A 20,211-nucleotide genomic window follows, 5' to 3' on the forward strand; every position below is an offset into this window, starting at 1 on the left:
CAGCACCCTCATTTCAATATGGTTTTATTATTCATTGTTAGTATTCTCTGGGCATCATCATGTATAAAGGTAACTGTTATGAAGTAATTCTTTTCTTTTCCTAAAAAAAATGGTTTTCAAGTGAGAGATAAACATTTTGATGTAATATTTTGTTATGGCAATCAACTTATGGTATGAGGACATAAAAAAAAATATAATCCTCAAGAATCATGTAACTGAGTAGAAGGCCAGGAATCTGGTCAAATAGCACCAGAGCTAAGAATATAGGGATATGAGATGATCTCAGATATATCCTTTGTGAATATCCAGGATCTACTGAAATTTAAAAGAGAAAAGGTATATATACAAATGTTTTTAAGTCATGTTATTTATAATAGCTGAAAATGGCAGGGGTGAAAAGGACATAAATCATAGAGAAAATGAAGCAAATGAAGGCATGGGCTTATATCCTAAATCACAGCCCTCTGGATCAAGCTATGTTTCTACATTAAAAATTTTTGGAATTTTATAAAGATAAACTGGTATACACCATGTAGTGCTTCCAAGTACAATCTGAAGCAGCATCCTATAATCAAATATATTGATATAGCTAAGTGAAATATATAACTGTATTTACAGAGATAAATAAAAGACAGAACAGAAGTAGTTTCATGTCAGTTCATGTAGGTTTTGCTAAGTAAAACCAGCTCAGGTCAGGTTTTGATGCCAAATAAATTACAAAAAAAATTTTTGGTTTTCAGAGCCTCCTGGATTTTGGAATTGCACATAAAGGATTGTGAATGTGCGTATCAATTTCATAGATTATTAAAAATCAACAGGAAAAGGTAAATATGAAGAATAACATATAAACAGAAAGTAAAAAAAAACTGGGCTAAAAAAAGATCATATATTCTGAATCATACAATGTGTTCATGGATACATACTTAGATAAAAGACCGAAAAGACCACAGAGTTAAGTAAGAAGTGAGCTAACGAGGAGATTTTGAGTACAATTTGAGTATAATTTTCTATATATGATTGTTCATTATTAAGCAATTATTTTAAACTAAAACCAAATATTCTGTCCAATGGTAGATCAGCATACAAAATTATAAGCAAACACAGCCTAAGTTCAAATGAAAATATTAATGATCTGATTTCATTATCCACTCAACTGTCCTTCCTCTAGAATTAACAATGAGCTATCAAACCAAATTTCCAGCTCTCTGCTCATCAGAAAGGCCTTTTCAACAATAATGATGGCAGAGTTACTTTCTAAAAAAATTAACTGATTTTTCTATACAAATTATGCACATACTATGTGGAGACCACTTCCCGCCCCAGGAGAGGAAATCCAGTGCCCCGGGTAAAGTACCACCCACTAAATGACATTTAAATATAATATAAATCTAAAAGAGCATCATACTAACGTCTTTTTAGGGGAGGAGATCTCATCTTGCTGACATAGAATCCTGAGGAAGCCAAATAACAACAATAATTATTATTTGCATTTCATATTTATTATCTCAACTTATCCTTATAAATACCCCACTGAGGCAGGTTTAATAGTATTGCTAATATTCCCATACTTGTGGTCAGGTGAGAAGATTAAGGCATGAGGAGTGAAAAGACATGGGAAGACCCCTATAATCTTCCTGGGTCACACTGCCAGGAGGCTAACCAACAACAAACTTAGTTTCCTCAAGACAGAGGCAGATCATTGGATATCCAGATCTTAGGAAGGGGGCAGATAAAAAGTCAGGCAGGCCAGGGGCTAGGAATAGCCTAGAGAATGCTGACTTCTGTCATGGATCACAAGTTGAAAAGGTAAGCCCTTGAATACGCAAGCATGGCTGTGGCAGGTGCTAGACAGAAACATGTAAACATTTCCTGCCCTAGTGGAGGGACAGCTTGGGTAGAAATAAATCTTCAGGATTTATGGTTTCACTCAGAATATAAATAGGCTAGCTCCGTGCTTTAAATCAATACAAAACAAATATCCTTCATATCACATACACATTTCTTAAAAAAAAAAAAAAAAAAGAGCTGTACTGCTTTATTACAAAGGCATAATAAACAAGTAGGAGAATGGATTCCAAAAAAATCTTTTTCATTAAAAAATATTTGGTTGAGACTAGATCAGTAAAGTACCATAGCAGTGACACACACACACAGCTTATTAAAATAATGGTTTAGTGGAGAAAATACCATTTTGCTTCTGACATGTTTTCACTTTTAGAGATCGTAAACACAAGCAATTTGCTAGGAAGAACTCTGAAAGGTAGAAATGCCCTGACTCCAAGTAATGTGTCATACCTGAATAATAATTTGGATTATAAGCTGGACTTCTTGTAGAACAAGTATAAGATCGGTCCAAATTCCCTTGCCTGGAAGGTAAAATCTAAACAAAACAAAAGATATTTCTTAAATCATATTTTTGACAATAAAATGAAATAAAAATTTATACTAGGAAAATATATTCGATTATACAAGATTATGACATATTTCAAACTCATATAATTAATTATATTTATACATTATAAATAAAGTAAACTACATACTAATAAGAAAGGAAAACATATCAACAACCTGATGAATGATTAAGGCTTCAAGGAGGGAAATGGGCAAAATTATGTTATACAACTTCATTCAAAGAATGCTCATTAGAAGGTAATATGCATTTAGATACATACCCTGCTCTGAAAGCCAGCTTTATCATACATCAAACAGGCTGACAAAATCAACCTGGTTTTTTGATTCTTCTGATAACTTTCCAGAGATAGTTCTTAATCAGGTGTGGTACCACAACCCAGTGGATACAAAATCAGTTATCAAAATGACTATGGGAGGCAGATGATACTGGTATTTAGTCCTCAGAGTCCAAGGATGCTAAATATTCTGCTATTTGGGATAGATTCACACAGCAAAGAATGGTCTCATCCAAATTAGTCATGGCCTTCCTACTGAGAAAGACTGTTTTCTTAACAGTATTCCTCAAACCTTAATGTGCATATAGATCAGCTGGAGATTTTTTAAAGTATAGATTCTGATTCAGTAGGTATGGGGTAAAGCCTGAGATTCTGCTTTTCTAACAGGCTCCCAGGTGATGCTGTTGCTGCCAGTCCTTGACAAACTAAGCTTCATAGAACAGAGAAATCTCAGAGCTGCTGTATATTTTCACACTCCTCCCACACCTTGTTTAATGCTCAGAATTTTAAGACATCAGTTTAAAAGAGCACTGATCTGTGCACCAGTAATTGTAATATTCAGAAGAATAATAGTCTTCTAAAAAGTACTGTTCTCAAAGAATTCATTAACAGCCTGATTCTTAACTTTAATGTATCAAACAGAATTTCAAATACTAGAATTACTGATTCTAAAAAGTTTACATATGTTTGTGCTTTTGAGTGTGGCACTTAAACTACATCAGGTGAAAATGTAAGACAAAATAATTCATTAATTAAGGAAAGAAAATTATTACTAACCTGATGGTCAGAAAGTGAAAGCTGGTCCTCTTGAAAACCTGTTTGTGACAGGAGATGGGTTTTGAATATGGAGTTGTGGTTCACCAAAGTTACTTCTCCAGCATCCATCCTCATCCTATCAGCAATATCATCTGGGGAAAGGGTCTGGATTAGTTCAAATCATGTAATTCTTCAATAACTACTTTCTTATGAACCAACCTTTTCACCTAATAAAAATGATTCTCAAACAGCTCTACAGTCAAATGAAAGCTCTCCTCCATAACTAACTATTGGCAAGTAATTTCAAAATGTCATTGTCAAAAAAAGAGTCAACATGTGCAGAAATTGGTTAATTTGAAATTGACTGAGATTATCTACTAAATAGTTCAAAACCTGTACAAATAAAAAGAGTTTAATTCAAAGTTTTAAAAGTAAGGAAACTTTCCCCAAAGAAAAATTTGACTGTTTTTTAACTGCTGAAAAAATTTCAAATACAAAAAAAAAAAGGGAAAAAATTTCACCATTCAAAACACTCTTAACCCTGGTTTATTTCCTCCGTTTCAACTCAAAAGGTGCTTTAAAAATTAATCCACCTGAAATTTTTTTCTGCAAAAAGCATAATTTATTCAATGTCTCTTAAGAGGATATCAACTCAATTACTATAATATCGTGGTAGAACCTTACTTCACAACCATTGTGTGACCTTTGTTACTATAAAAGAGCCTGAATAGGAACAAATAAGAGTAAGGGAACTCAAAGACTTACACTGATTATCAGCAATGAGAGAAAAAGGAAACAATGACCAGGACAAAGAAGGGAGACTAAGTAAAAGGAAAAAACAGTAGACAGAAGACTAATGTGGTTTTCGAAGGAGCATATAGGATGTTACAAGATCTATGTGTACAGATTTTTCAACCTGTTCCTAAATTGGTTACTAGTCTTCACCTTATATTGATCCCCTTTACAGATATAAAGTTCTATGAATGGAAAATATTCCAGTCACAATTAATTCTCAGTGCCACTAGCTAAATGAAATTTTTAAATGCCCTTAATCAAATTAGTCGTCATACAGAAGGCAGTATAACATAGTAGGAGAGAACAAGGACCCTGGAACCAGGCTGCCTGAGTTTAAATCCTGGCTCTGCCAGTTATAAATGTGTGAACCCAGGCAAGTTTCTTAAGTTCTGTGTGCCAGTTTCTTTGTTGATATAATGAGATAATAACAGTACCTACTAAGTCCTATTAGGAACCCTTGTAAGGTGGTTTTAAAAAATTAAATGAAATAAAGTATTTTAAGTACTTAAAGCAGCGCCTGGCACATAGTGATGTTTGCTACTGGCTTTTTCAATAAAATGAATAAAATGCTTTAAAATGATGCTATACACAATATCCCAAACAAAAGAAAATTGTTAATAAAGTATTATGTATACTGTATTACAAAATTAGGATGAGATCTCCCTTAAAATTATTAAGCACAAAGATGCAAATATTGAAAATGTTAGGAAAACCTATTCTTTCACTCCAGATTAACTAATCAGAGTAACTAAAAGGATTGAATGACTATTTCATACTAAGTCTTACCCATGTCAGGTCTTTTCACATCACTGACTTTAGCAAAGATACAAAGTCCTATAAAAGAAGACGGAAAACAGAAGTGTTACTTTCTGAAACATCTCTTTCATATAATTATAGAACAGGGAGCCACTCAGATGTGACACTTGTATTCTTAGTAGAGAAAAATATAAGATGGCAAGTCAAGTTGATAGGAAGAGAATGGAATCTAAAACTAGCCTGAGGTAGTTCGAAACATTTCTGCAATCTGTGCTACACTAAATAGCAATTACACACTACTCACAGAATCACAGAATATTACAGCAAGAAGCAGGTTAAGAGAGCCAACCCTTTGGAGATTAATTTGCATATGATCATAAGTTAGTGACCACACTGAAATTACAACCTAGAAATTCTTCCCAATCCATTGCTCTATTTCTTCACGCCAAAGCATTTATAAACAAGTGACAGATCTGTGGTAGTTCTATAAAGACTTCTCTTTCATACATCTTATACAGCAGCCAAACATAAAGCTACTTATTTCTGAGGACAATCAAGGACTACTTCAAAGTTGTACTAAGTTCTTTCTCCCCAATCATTAATCAAACTGTTCCAAATCAAAGCCCCTTTGTCTAGATTAAATTACTTTCTCTTCTGATGTATCTAATTTGCCCAGAAAAAGGAAGTTAAAAGCCTAACTGGTGGAACTAGGTTAATAAATGCACCGTTGGAACAGACTTCTTGGCAGATTTCCAAGAGGAGGAGACTAGGGATGCTATATATATATATATATATTCATAATCTTATCGCCATATTTTTAGAGATTGAGCACTTCATCAATTACATAGTACTATCAGGACTTCAATCTTCTGAGGAGACTGGATGATGATCATAGGTAATTCTTCAAGGTCCCAATAATAAAGTGCATACACAAAGGAAGGCAGCTTGAGCTTTTCTTGGCATAGGTACAGACTAAGCAGAGTAATCACCCGATTACTAGTCTTGCCAGGGAGGATTCCCAAAGAATTTAAGCCTTAGATTTAGGCTTCAAACACACAACTTAATAAAAGGCTTCTATCTGGTAATCCTCCAGGTTATTCTTTGCCCTTCTTTCTTTTTTAATAAAGCTAAATTCCCTGGGTCCCACATTAAGGGAAAAAAAATCCTATCAACCAATAAATTAGCAGCGGCTTTTTCACATTTCACTCTTTCAGGCCATTTCATAATTGTCATAACTAGTCTTTTCTTTTTTTTTTTAAACAAAGCCACAATTTTAACATTTATCATATTTAAAGTTTCAAAGCACACCTGTTTGGCTTGGGTGGGGAAGTTTGGTTTTTTTTTTTTTTTCAGGCTTAGTTTTAAAATATTTGATCATTTTCTATTGTCCAATCATTTCAGCACTTCCAAGGTCCCTAGAACACTTTGCCTCCCTTCTCCCTCTGTCCTCTAGCTTCCCCCAGCTCTGGGGGGGTCCATGGGCCAGGATTCATCACTAGCCTTTTTTGTTGTATTAAGAATGCCAATTTAAAAGTCTGGTGCCCAGCAGAACAATCCCATGTTAACTTTCTTTGCATTGCTGAAGTAGATACGAAGAGGGAAGCAAGCAAGAAATCAAAGAATGTTAGAGATTATGTCCAGAGATGTTAAGTGACTTGCCTGAAATCATACAGATAGGGCAAAGGGAAGACAAAAAAATCCAGGCACCTTCACTTCCAAGCAAATGCTCTTTCAACAAACATCACAAAATTCATATCCTTTAACATACCCTTCTTCAAGGATTCACACATACACTCTGGCAAGATAAAAGTAATCCCTAGCTAATTCTGGGGAATCCACACTGTTTTATAATTTTAATAAGTAAAACCCCACATCTACATTTTAATACAAATACATCCAGCTTCTTCAGTGTGCTCATGTCACTTTCATTTTGCAACTTTGCATTTACAGTGGGAGAAAGGCTATTTTATACCCCAAGATTCAATATGAAATGCTGGACCTGGAACCTCTGATGCCACCAAATTCTTGCAAGCATAAGAATTTTTTCCCTTTAAGAAGAGTATTCTAGTAACTCATTTCCTAGCTCACACTGGTCATTTAATTTACTGAAAGAATGTAAGTAGTCTCAGGTGTTCAGGTGAAGTCAGGTTAGTAGCTGAACACAAGATAAGAAATCTTAAAGAAAAAAAAAAAAAGCAAAGTCCTGATGGTAACACAATGTAATAAGTATGGTAAACCATTTATAAGTTTACAGATATACAAAGAGGTGATCAGAAAAGTGAGTGTTTAGTGCTATGGTGAAGTTATTAGAAAGTATATATTGAGGAAAGGCATTTTACAATTAGCTTTATGAGAAACCAAGATGTAGTTAGAACAATCTATCGTATGAGAAGGGTGTAGAAGTGATCATGTGAATCATCCTACTCTGAACTCTGGAAACTTATGTATATGAAACAGTTTGTACTATATCATTATGCACTTTTTTACATATTTTTACATGGAATCTTTCCAATTACAGTCTAACACCTTAAACACTAAAGAATCACCTTGTTTCATACACAAACATTTACTGTGCACCAATAATATACAGGTTAGGAGATACAAAGATGAAAAAGAAAGGGTCCCTGCTGCTGAGAATCTCCCTATCCACTGGAGGAAACCAGAATCATTAATAGATACTTACAGCAAGACAATAAAGCTGGTGCAATTGGTAGGAGATGTAGGAGTCAGGTAAACAAAAGGAAAGACTTTCAAAGCAGCAGTCAAGAGCTACATCACCTTAGCCTGAGGTAGAAGAACCTGTTTTTTAATCCATTTGCTCCCTCCACATTTAAGTCATCAGATGAGTGATACAAATTAGGTAGAAATGAATGAGGTTTCTCAAGATAAAAACAAGAGGCTTCCAAAATGGAACTAGAGGAAAAAAAGGGAATCTCTAAATTGGAAAAAGGTTAAGGGATCATGTTTAAAGAGATGCTTAAGGTTTCACTCTAACTGTAATTTCTAATTCAGTGTAGTCTATCTTTCAACACAAGTCCTTAAAACAAATTATCTTTATAAAGAATAAAGATTTAGGAGATGATGCGATCTACTCCATTCAGAACATGCAACTGGAACAAGGACTCTAAGTCAAATAATTGGCAGCCTATAAAAGGCTTTATACAAATTTTACAAGAATCACCACCACCCCAAATATAATAAGTGTACCAAACATGAAGTGAAATGACTTTAACAAGGCTGACTTGAAAGTGATAAAGTAGCAAGTTATTGCCAACAAGATAGTGGAAATACTGCAGAGGCACCGATAAACAGAAATCACCAAGCTCAAGAGAAACTGGGCATATGTCCAGAGAGATCACGTTAGGGTACACCAAGAAAGAGACGGTTCAAGAGAATTACCAGGAGGCGATGAGCCAGGTAAGCAAGCGGTGGCAGTTAAGGGGATTTTCATAACCTGGTCCAGACGTTTCTTTCTGGTGGTGGCACTAGCGATATCACATCTCAGGGAGATACCACAGAGTCAAAGAGTTGGAGAAATGTTTACGTGAGACGCAGAAGTAGTCGAGAAATATCATTCAGGTCTCAAGGAAGGCGGGAGGTGAAGCAGGTATTAACAGAAAAGCTGAGCTTTCCGGTGAAAACAGCTTTCCCTTGAGAGAAGCCCCCGCTCTGGCGGGAAAGCCCCGAAATCCCAACCGGCCCTTTCCCCACAAGTAGGGCTCGGTGCTGAGATGGAGCCGGCCGTAACCGCAAGGAGACGGCCTCTCCCCGACCCGGGAAAAAGAGGCCTGTAGGAACGGCCTCGGGAAACCTAACTAACGGCCACCCGCCAGATCGCGGCCGGCGGACAGCAGGGGGGAGGGGAGGGGGTCCCAGGGGGCGGGGCAGAGGAAAAAGCGCCGTCCCCACAGTCGTCCCCGCTTCCGCCCAGCCCAGCCCAGGCTTCGGGGCCCGGGCCCGCGCTGCTTCCCGGCCCAGGCTCCCTCCATCCTCACCCCTCCCCCAGCTTCCCGCCGCCACTCACCGAACCGGAACCGGCTGCTATGCGAAGGGGTTTCCGGCCGGGCGCGGAACGCAAAACCCGGGAACCGCCGCGAACCGGAACCGCCTCCACAACACCGGAAGAGCTGCTCGGTGGCGGCGGCAGAGGAGGGGGGTGGGGCCGGAGGTCAAAGAGCAGAGTTGAGGAGCCGTGGAACGCCTGCGCAGTGTGGCAAGGCCTGAGAAGCTAAGGGAGCATCTAAGGCTGTAGTCATAATTTCTCTGTTCCCCTTTCAGTTTGAGCTTTTTCTTGTTCTCGTTCTTGGAATACTGTTAGTGTGCCCTATCGTCCTTCGCTTTTTTGTGTTCCCTCGGCCGCATTACGCGCCGCCTTCTGGTTCCGCTCGGCGATTTTTGCCCACGCTCTCGTTTCCATGGAAGCTTTTCGCTGTGGTCTTGGATCTGCCGGAATCTTTGGCTACCTTGACGGAGACCTGAGAGCTAAATCTAGCTCAGGCTATATCATGTTTTATTGAGGATCACAGAACGTTAGTGCTTGTAGAGGTTTTTGGAGATAATTTAGTATATAGGTCTGAGAAGTGGAGTCATTTCCGAGAGTTACAAAGTACATGGCAGATCTGGGACTAGGAAACAGGTTTCTTAACTTGCAGCCTAATACTCTTTGCACCACAGCATGCTTCACTGGTCATTGGGGCAAAGTGGGAAAAACAGCATGTTGGGGTTGGCTTAGGTTAGACTGGAAATATGTAGAAACTTTCAGAACTTTGGAGGAATTTGAAACACTTCTCCAGGATGTGTGAGGAAAGCTGTCCAGGGTCCAACCCAGGATTCTGCCCTCTGGACATCTAAATGGCCGTCGTGTTGTTCCTGGTACTGAACTGATTAATCTTTAATCTGTGCCATAATTTTTAAGAGAAAATAATGAGGAGAAATGTGTGTTCCTTCAGACTTTTTATCAAGCTACTCAACGTGATGGGTACCGTGACCCAGGCCCTGTCTAGAAGTCGTAGAGAAATTCTAAGTAAGCACTGTAGACGCAGATGACAGCCACAGTCTGAGCTCAGACTTGAAGAAGGGAAGCCTCTGCAGGCCCCCAGCCTTTTAGCTACTCTCAGCTGCTAGAGAAGGAGATGCTTGCTGAGTTCAGGATATCTTGCCCTGTCAAATGTATAAAAGTAGATTATATGTATCACTTCATATGTTGACATTTAATACTGTAAGGTCCTACGGCCCGTTAATATTGAACATACCTGGTTCATGTCACTTTTGTCCATCTTAATCATTCCACAGATCTGTTGATTTGAATTAAACTCTATTTCTAGGAGACAACCATGAGTGAAAAGGAATTTCATCTGAAATTTTTCATGTGTGTGATTCAGTCTCGCCAGTTAGTCAGGACTCCTCAGAGAACAGGTACCATTGTCTGCTGATCATACTCCAGTGACAGAGGGGTTCTCTTGCAGGGAGTTTCAGTGCAGGATATGAGACTTGATGATGTAAAGGCAACATTTAGGGGTCAACTAAACTTGCTTATTCCACCCCTGTTGTGATAAAATGTTTATGACTGGGTCCTGTCTTTTCCTTGTACAAGTATCAGGTGAGATTTTGGACTGATATGTGGGGACAGGCCCCAGGTATATAAGGAAGACTTGGGGGTTAAAGAAGAACAAGATTTATTCTCTTCCACCCTCAAAGTATCTTGTTACGTGTTCTGCATTTCCCCCATTTATGTCAAAGGAGTAGAGCCTTTTTGAGGTAAGGCAGTTGTTGACAAAAGTCAACACTTCTCTAATTTTTCACTGGATTTATGGGGAGAGGGTGTGGGAGGCCCTGGACAGCTAGCTGAGAGTCATAGGGAAAATGAAAGAGAATAAGGAGCACTCCTTTCCCTGAATTCCACCTTGAGGATGACCAAGATATATTGCTTCTCAGCTGGGGAAGCTTCAGCTTCCAGCATGCTCATGCAAAAGCGACCATCTGAGACAGATGCCTTGAAGAGTCTAGATTCTGTGGAAGATCCAGACACCGTGGAAGGCATACCTGTTTTTGAAAATGGTGAGGCTTGCAGTTAAACAAGAGGGAGGAATGTGGAAAGGAGTATTAGAAAATGAAAATTTTATGCATAGCATTATAGATTAGGATAGACCTACCAAATTGTAAATATGAGTTAAGACACAAAGGAGAAACTGTGTGTGTGTGTGTGTGTGTGAGAGAGAGAGAAAGTAAGAAGTCATCTGTAAGACTGTAGAAAGAGGGACAGTTCCCTCTATGAAGAACAGCTTGATTTAGTCAATAGTAAGTGAGTTGGCTCCTATTATCAGCAACCTTAATATGTAAAAAGTGAAACTTAAAAAATGCATTAAATTAAGAAGTTATTATATTACAAAGTAATTGCAAATATTGTAAAAAAAAAAAAAAGACTTACCTTCAGAATCCATTTAATAACAAATTTCTTTTATATATTTTAAGTACTGTCAAACTCTTAAGCAACTTATGTGAAACTTCAGAAACACATCTCTGAGTTTCTTCTCAACTTAAATACATCTGTATTGGAGTCATTTAACTGCAAACATTTATTGAGTTCCGCTATGTGCCCAATAATACACTAGAAATAATAGACAGTTACATACGTGACATAACTTTGTCATTGTTCCAGTAGTTTACAGTCTGGAAATGCCTTAGAGATTATTTAGTTCAGCTCCTTATGCTTTCAGAAGGAATTTAGGTCTAAAAAGGTTTTCCTCAAGAAGTTAACAAATTCACTGGAGTAATCACTTCCAGCACCTACAAAATATATAGTAATATTTATTCAATAATTTTTGAGCATTTGTTATTCGAAGTCATTGTACTAGACTCAGTAGGAGATGAGAAAATAAACTAAGATACTTTCCCTGTTTTCCAGGAGCTGATGATCAAAAGAGAGATAATATGAGACAGAGCTTGATAACTTTGGTTCAAAGATATTGAATTCAAAAGAGGATGTCTTGGGGATGTAGGAAGGGAGGGGCCAGCTGACTGTGAGGCAGAGCTTCGCTGAGCTCCAGCATGGAGGCAGGGCACCATGGTCCAAGATCCAGTCCTACACTTTGAAATGGCATACACTCTTAACTTAGTTCAGTCTCATTAGTGTACCCAGAGTTAACCAGACCCACAAGAAAATGGTTTATGTACAAGAATCCCAATTTATTAAGCTTTTAGGACAATACATATCTATATATGGCAACTATGTGGGGTCTATGTCCCTTTAGTCAGACTTGCTTTTCCCACGCATAAAAAGCCGCTAAGTAAATAAATAAGCCCAGCTGGTGGACTTGTCCTACAATGCCCTGAATTTGTACAGATTAGTTCTTATTTGCCTTCATCTTCCCTGCTTTTCCCATTCTTATTTTGCCCTATACCTAATACTCACCTCAGACCTGCTTTGCTCTGATGACCTGTTTGGACCTGCTTCTATGGTTTGAACTCAGCATTATCCCATGGACAAAATTTTGATGTTCAACTTCTGCCTTTAAGGATTGAGGCTTCAGGTAAGAGCTACTTTTCACCCTTCTAGCTCTCCCATTAGAGATGGAGAGTCAGATATCTTCCCGATTTGCCCCACTGGGACCTCCATTCCTCCTTGTCTGCCTTTCTCCCTGCTTGCTTCCCTCCTTCATTCCCTCCTTCTTTCCTTACATCCTTCTTCCCTCCCTCCTTTTCTTTCTCCCTCTCTACCTCCCTCCTTCTCTCCTTCTTTTTGTTCCTTCCAAGAAAACTTGTTGAGCATATACTATGTCAGGCACTGTATTTGGCACCAGGAATAAAGTAAACAAAATGGGTACATTGCCTGCCGTCATGAAGTTTATAGTCTTGTGGGAGTAAGATGTAATCACATGGTCACACACATGGTTAGAGAATTAGAACAATGCTAGTACAATGAAGGGAAACAGTATCATGTAACCAGAGTATAAAACAGCATAAAAAACGGGAAGACCTGAGAGATGAGTATGCATTAACCAGGTCTGTAAAAGGGGACAGTAGACTCTGAAATGAGGAGGAATTTGGTTCATTGGAGGAGCACAGAGGTCAGTGTGACTTGAGTGAGTGGAGGAGGAGGACTACCTGGAGAGCCGACTATAAAGATAGTAGAACAGTCATATCATGCTATGCGTTCTTGGTCTTACTGTTCCCAAGCTGTGGGAGGTCACTGAAGCGTGACAGGATCATATTTGTGTTTTGAAAAGATCATTTTGGCCTCTGGGTTGAGGATACATTAGAGGGGCAATAATCATTACCTGCTTTGGTGGGATGGATAATGGCACTGCCTTGCTTCATTCCTCAGTCTAGGCACTGCAGCCCTATAGGGCATGAGTGAGGAAGTCAGCCATCAAATAGCATGGTTGGCAGAGGTGAGCCAGAGCTACTGATGCCAAAACACCCCAAAACCCTGGCCTGATGTCCCTCTGTTGCTGCTGCCAGCCTGAAAAATTCATGGGGACTCCCTTCAAGATGTTCTGCTCCTTGCTTTAAGTGCACCTCTATATGGAGGTGCTGAGCTCCAGCCTCAAGAAAAATGGAATACATTTTGTTTCTAGTCTCACACCTGGCAGGGAAACTGCTAATTTCTCCAACTCACTGGCCATCAGTAGAGACAGCTCTGAATGAGGCAAGCTGTGTGTGTATGTGTGTGTTTCTGGCCTATAGAAAGTCATTTGGTCCTGCAATGGGGCACAGTGAGGGAGTCAGTTGCCTAGGCCCCTAACCTTTGCAAAGAAAGGTGGTTAGTATTCCCAGATAGCTGAGAGTGTGAGACAGCTACCTCCAGGACAAAGGCTTAGAGGGCAGCAGGCAGCTTTCTGGGTCAGGCTCTGGTCCAGCAGATCCAACTGCCTACTGGACCTAAAGCCTTCCCTGTGCATAAACCTCTCCTGCTCACTGATGGACAAACAGCCTTGGTAACTTGTGACTGCTGGGACCACTTCTTATTGGGCAGCTAATGGGGGGAGCATCCCAAGAGAGTAGTGTTACACCCATCTGTCACAGCTTCCCCTCACCCCCAGGAAGCATAAGACTTTCCTATCATATTCTTTGCTTCATCGAGGCTGTCTATCACCAGCATTGCCCATGCCCCCACTACCTTTCTGTTCCCTTGACAGTACACTCACACCTTGGTAGTTCATGCAGACCAGGATGAGAAGTTACCCTAACATTGTGAGTGCAACTGTTATGTAGGGGTGCTTGCTTCCCACAATGCAGGTTCCTTCCAAGCAGATATACTTGTTTTTTGCATCAGAGACAGGATCCCCCACATATAGACACTATGCTATAGTGATCCAAGAACCTGTATTATTGCTAAAGGAAAATCAGTGGGAGCTCTGCCTCTATCAAGATTGCCTTAATCTCAACCTAGTCACTATTCAACATAGACCTCCTGATCCCAACCTTCCAGGACCAGCTCCAGAGAACTTGAGTTTCCATGAAGCTGAATCTCTCAGGGCTTTTATAATGTCAACTGAATTGGAAAGATCACTGAATGGGAAAATAGGATTACAGATGCTTTTCTTCCAGTCAAATATTCAGGGATACCAGTAGACCTGTGAAACACTTTTTTCATCTTCCATTGATTAATAGAGATGATCTTATTTATCCTCTTGGACTCTGGGTGGTCCCATATTAAACTATCTCTCAGTTAATCCTGGGAAATGTATTTAAGAGCCTAAAGGCATATTTCTGAGACTTGTTAAACAGCTAGACCTTTCACATTGATGAGGTGTTAGCATATCAGAAGTGGAAGACTCCCAGGATTATCTTGTATAATGATTATTTGTCTGCTCTGCTCTGATATCCCCCTAAACTTACTTCTTTAAGAAGAGAAGAAGTTTATCTGGTCCAAGCTTTTGGCGTCATACCTCAGCTGAAGACTTTGTTTTCCTCTGCCCTTACCAAGACTTGAAAGTGATTCAATGTGCGGTAGACTTGTTACCTATAACCTCTTCCCTGAGCCAACTTTCTTAAGAAGTTGATCCTAATTGGCAGGAATGACTCTATAGGAATCATGCAGGCCTTTGAGACATGCAGATTTATTCTTCAAGTGATGGTGTTCTTGGACCTTCACAATTTAGAACAATGGTTCTCAAACTTTATTGTGCATCAGAATCATCTGGAGGGCTTGTTAAACCACATTGCTGTGCCCCATGCCCAGAGTTTCTGATTCAGTAGGTCCCAGGTGGGGCCCAAGAATTTGCTTTTATGACAGGGATCCAGGTGATGCTAAGCCAGTGCCCTATGTCAGAAACTTTAATATTAGTGGCTAGTAGAGGCACTGCAGTGTTTCCAGGAGTCATCATATCCCAGCTAGAGCTAACGATGACTCTCCAGTGCAGACAGTGGTTTCATGGCCATGCCCAGGGTCTGTCCTCAGTGAGCTTACATTCTACTGGAGGAAAACAAATGATAGCATATTAGTCAGATGAGATTCAGAGGTTGCACAGAAGTGAGAGGACCAGATAGATATTTATTTCAACCCAGAGAGAGGCCCATACCTAATTGCTGCATATGTTTCACAACATCAACCCACCAAGTCACTGTAACCCATTTACACTTCTGATTCTGGTCCAGAGGAAATCTTGGTGATCCTCTGGTATGACACGCCTCACTTCTTCCTGCCTGAGAATCTTTGCATTTGTTATTCTCCCCATCTGAAAGCTGCCCTTCCAACGGTAGCATGGTTTTCTCTCTTGTTTGTTCAGACCGCTTCCTAGAGTGCCATCTTAGCAAGGTTTTTCCAGAACACCCTGCTTTAGATAGCACCCTTGTCACTCTGCTCTTGCTTTATTTTTCTTCAAAGCATTTACCAATATTTGCCTAATTAGTTCATTGTCTGCTTTCCTCACTATTATATAAGCCCCATGAAGATAGGCAGGTTTTTTTTCTTTCCAATCCTGGATCCCCTTGGAGTCTAGGACAGTGCCTAACATGTAATAGGTGCTCAATATTTGTTGACTGAATACATGAAACCTATAGTATACTATTTCCATTTCTCCTGGGTTAGAGTCACACCTGTATGACTGACATACCTAATTCTCACTCCTAAATGTCCTGGTACACCATCACTAGCATCATCGATATCATCTTTATCTTCTCACTAAATATAGAGGTCTAAATATAGATCTGTACCCATTCCATCATCATGACACCATCCTAGTGGTAGTGAGTGGACTCATGAATATGGCATGCAACATACTCTTAATTGCCCCTCATTTATACCAGCCTTTAGTAATCACTGTCAAAGAGATCTTCTGTCTTTATGAACTACTCAGATTCCTGGTAGTAATGTCTAATTTCATCCTGGTTTGGAGGATACTCTCCAAAGCTCTCTGTATCTTCATTTACCTACCACTACTTAACAGGGTTAATGGGCAGAGTGTATGAACCAGGTATTTTAGAATACCTCAGTTGGTTTCCTCAACACCTATCTAGCTGCTGCGGAATTCTCTTTAAACATCTTCTTCTACTTCTCTCCCCAGCATGCTTCCTTTCATAACAATTATATTTTTTGCCCCTAATGTTTGCCTGGATTTCACACCAGCACCCCAATAGCTGTCTGATATCTGGGGAGCTCTGGGAAGTCTAAGAGGACCTTCTAATTGCCCTTCTGTACTCTGAGGATCAATGTAAAGAATATGCCTTTCAGGAGGAGGGTATAGCTGAAGTGGTAGAGCACATGCTTAACATGCATGAGGTCCTGGGTTCAATCCCCAGTACCTCCTCCAAATAGAAATAAATGAATAAACTGAATCACCACCCCCTCATAAAAAAATGAATATGTCTTTCATTGCTTGGTACCAGGTTATGACATATAAGTTGAGCTGTCATATAAAGTGGCTCTTCTTTATGCACACTAGCTTTACCTGATGCTGAAAACAAGACCACCACCAGGCAGTACAAAGTGAAAGAGTAGCGGACTTTAACCACATAGCCTTCTGGCCAAGTCCCCTAAAGCCTGAATTCTAGCTCCCAATCCTGACAACTGAAGAAAGCTGATTATATTTTTGACAAAGTTCTGGATTTCCAGCAGTACCCTAGCTAATTCCTATTCTTGAGTCATTACAATGGACATATGCTGCCTTGAGTAGCCTATCTGAGGCCCTAGGTTCTTTTCCATTGCAAATCCAGGACATGTCAGCTTTCTCCTCTGGAGGAAGGGTCCGGGGTGCCTTTTTCCAGCCCCATTAAGCCATACCAGCAATGAAAATAACCTTGGAATGAGGGCAAATTCAGCTACTGGCTTAGTTTGGTTGCCTCAAGAATCTTTGGTACCATCTCTTGTTTGACTGTCTAACTTGCTACTTTGCACTGTGATTCCTGGTCCTAATTCTGCTGAACTGTGCACTTTACTCCTGACACTCTCCTTAGGCACCCTACCTTGTATGACAATGTTTAGACCCCTTTCTCTTCTTCCTTAGTCACCATACTGTTTACCTGTAGGCCTCATGCACCAATACCCTGCCCTGAGGGATGCTTCTCAGCCTCCCCAGTTAGAGGCCTGAGGATTGTACATATGCCATATTTTCTAGAACTTCCCAGATCTCAAACATTCTCTTCTGTCATCAGTCTGACATCAAATTATGCAATCAAATTTTGATTCATAAGTCATCCATAGCTAGCTAAAGTATGCCTTCCAAGTTGTTAAGGTTCCTGGGAAACTATATTTGAAATTTAAAAGTTGTTTGATAGACAAAAAAATTACAAAAAAGTGAAGGTATGGTCTTGTAGTTGAGGATTAAAATTAAGGAAAATCCACTTATAAGGAGCTATCATGGTTTCATCATATTATCCATTTCTCTAATACTGGAATATGTGTATCCAATGGTGTGCTTCTCTCAAGAGTACTAACTAAACACTGCCAAATTCTTTCTAACCAGGTCCCATTTTTTAACTCCATCTACCCTCAACTAATATTTATGGATAAGAACTTGATGTATTATAATTGTTAAGTGGGTTATTGATTTCTTCAATTATATCCCAGGTCCAGTGAAATATAAACTTCCTATGAACCTTTGATAGTCCTTCTAGGTTATAAACTCCAGGAGAGCTTGGTCTACCTCAGCACCTGGCACGGTGGCTGGCACATAATGAGTCCTCAATAAATATTTGTTGAATGTATGAATAATAATGAACAGAAGTTTCTGAAGATTCTTATCAGGAAAACATTTACAGCCATTTCTTAATATGATGTATTTCTTCCATTAGCTACTCTATTTTGTGTTTTTGTTTTTGTTTTTGTTTTTTACTAATTTAGCTCTTAGCCCTTCTTAGGAAGGGGTAACTTTCAAATTTCAGCCTTTAGATTCATTGATGGAATAAGGAACTACAGAATGTGTGGGAAGCTTTTCTATCTTTTCCCTTTTCAAATTTTAAAAACATCCTTATTGAGATATAATTTACATGTCATAAAATTCACTCACTTAAAATTATGATTTGGACTTTGGACTTCCAGCTTCCAGTTCCCCATATAAGGAGCTTGGAAGTCATCACTCCATCCTAACAACAAGTAAAAGTAAAAAGACTGAAAAATCAACAACTGTTCCTGGATCCATAGGAGAGGGGAGGACACAGGGCATACAGCTGATCCCAAAACTGGAGGGACAAGCAGGTGAATACAGTTCATCACAGCTTATTGGAGCAGAGACCGACCCATGAACAGAAACCTCCTGGGGAACCAGTAAAGGGGCAGGAAAAACTGAACTGTAATGGACAAATTGCTGGAGGCTCAGTGTGGACAATTCTGGGAGTTGAAAACTACAGGGGAACCTAGTTAAAGGGGCACCCCCACAGTATTGTGAGATTTACTTCCGGGAGCTTGATCAGATTCTCATAGTGAATATCAGAGAAAAATCCCCTTGGACTTCCAGCAGTAGGGGAGAAGAGGAACCATTTTGAACTAAATCAAAGTACTTTGTTCTTCTTAACGAGGCTTACCTTCAGGGGAAACTAGTTAACCAGAGCCTAACTTATTGGGGTATTATCAGAGTCTAACTGATCTGAGGAAGGGAAATACCCAACTCCAGCCCACTCTAGCTGTCCTGTCCCATCTAAGGTGGTGGGGGCAAGGGAAGGCAGAAAAAAATAGGACAAACACTTGTGAAATTTGTAGTCCAGAGACATAGTAGTAGGCATGTAGTCCAGGCTCAGTAAAAGACTGAAATTAATCATGGGACTATGAAATGCTTTCCTTCCCCCAACACCTCACCACCACTTTACTAAAGTCCTATTTACAGCACTTTCTTTTACCTGGCATATCATGTCTGGCTGTCAAGAAAAATTACAAGGCATATAAAAAGGCAACCCTCCCCCCTACAATTTGAAAAGACAGAGCAAACATCAGAACCAAACATGGCAGGGATGTTGAAATTATCAGAGCAGGAATTTTAAACACTACGATTAATGTGATAAGGAGTCTAATGGATAAAATAGATAGCATGTAAGAATGGACAAGCAATATGAGCAAAGAGATGGAAATCCTAAGAAAGAACCAAAAAGAAATGCTAAAAATAAAAAACCCCACTATAACAAATTAAAAATGCCTTTGATGGGCTTATTAATACACTGGACATAGCTGAAGGAAGAATCTCTGAGCTAGAGGCTTTATTAATACAATACTCAAAAACTGAAAAGCAAAGAAAACAAAGACTGGAAAAAAAAAAAAACCAACAACAGAATATCCAAGCACTGTGGTACAACTGCAACAGATGTAACATGTACATAATGGGAATACCAGAAGGAGAAAAAGGAGAGAAAAGAACAGAATAAATATTTGAAACAATAATTACTGAGGATTTCCACAAATTAATGGCAGACATCAAACCACAGATCTGGGGAAGCTCAGAGAACACCAAGCAAGATAAAGGCCAACCGGAAACAAAACATCCCACACCTAGACATATCAATTTCAAATTACAGAAAATCAAAGATAAACGAAAAGTCCTGAAAGGAGCCAGGGGAGGGGAAAAACACCTTGCCCACAGAGGAACAAAGATGAGAATTACATCTGACTGCTCCTTAGAAACCACGCAAGCAAGAAGAGAGTGGAGTGAACTGTTTAAAAGTTGGGAGAAAAAAAACCACCAGTCTGAAATTCTGTACCCTGAGAAGTCATCCTTCAAAAGTGAAGGAGAAATAAAGATTTTCCCAGAACACAAATTGAGGGAATTTTTTTTTGCAAATCAGTCTGCTT

At 39.3% G+C, this 20,211-nt stretch overlaps 2 protein-coding genes across 5 annotated transcripts in view; one reads left to right on the forward strand and one right to left on the reverse strand.

The window, feature by feature from the left end:
* SENP1 (SUMO specific peptidase 1) overlaps positions 1–9,165 on the reverse strand; it is a 46,473-nt gene extending 37,308 nt beyond the window's left edge. The window contains exons 1-5 of one of the 4 annotated variants that reach the window (XM_031462680.2): positions 9,019–9,165; positions 5,025–5,072; positions 3,465–3,595; positions 2,296–2,380; positions 1,410–1,451 (exon numbers count right to left, since the gene is read on the reverse strand). In XM_031462680.2, the coding sequence (XP_031318540.1) occupies positions 1,410–1,451; positions 2,296–2,380; positions 3,465–3,595; positions 5,025–5,028 (262 nt within the window). In that variant the 5' untranslated portion in view covers positions 5,029–5,072; positions 9,019–9,165. Of the gene's footprint in view, positions 1–1,409; positions 1,452–2,295; positions 2,381–3,464; positions 3,596–5,024; positions 5,073–8,393; positions 8,997–9,018 lie in introns of those variants that run through there. The other 3 variants (XM_031462677.2, XM_031462679.2, XM_031462678.2) reach the window with 3 other exon arrangements.
* PFKM (phosphofructokinase, muscle) overlaps positions 8,313–20,211 on the forward strand; it is a 41,518-nt gene continuing 29,619 nt past the window's right edge. Inside the window, exon 1 of the mRNA XM_064490920.1 lies at positions 8,313–8,411. The gene's annotated coding sequence lies outside the window, so the exon portion shown is untranslated. The remainder of the gene's footprint in view (positions 8,412–20,211) is intronic.

This window comes from Camelus dromedarius, chromosome 11 (genome assembly GCF_036321535.1).
Source record: "Camelus dromedarius isolate mCamDro1 chromosome 11, mCamDro1.pat, whole genome shotgun sequence".
NCBI lineage: Eukaryota > Metazoa > Chordata > Mammalia > Artiodactyla > Camelidae > Camelus > Camelus dromedarius.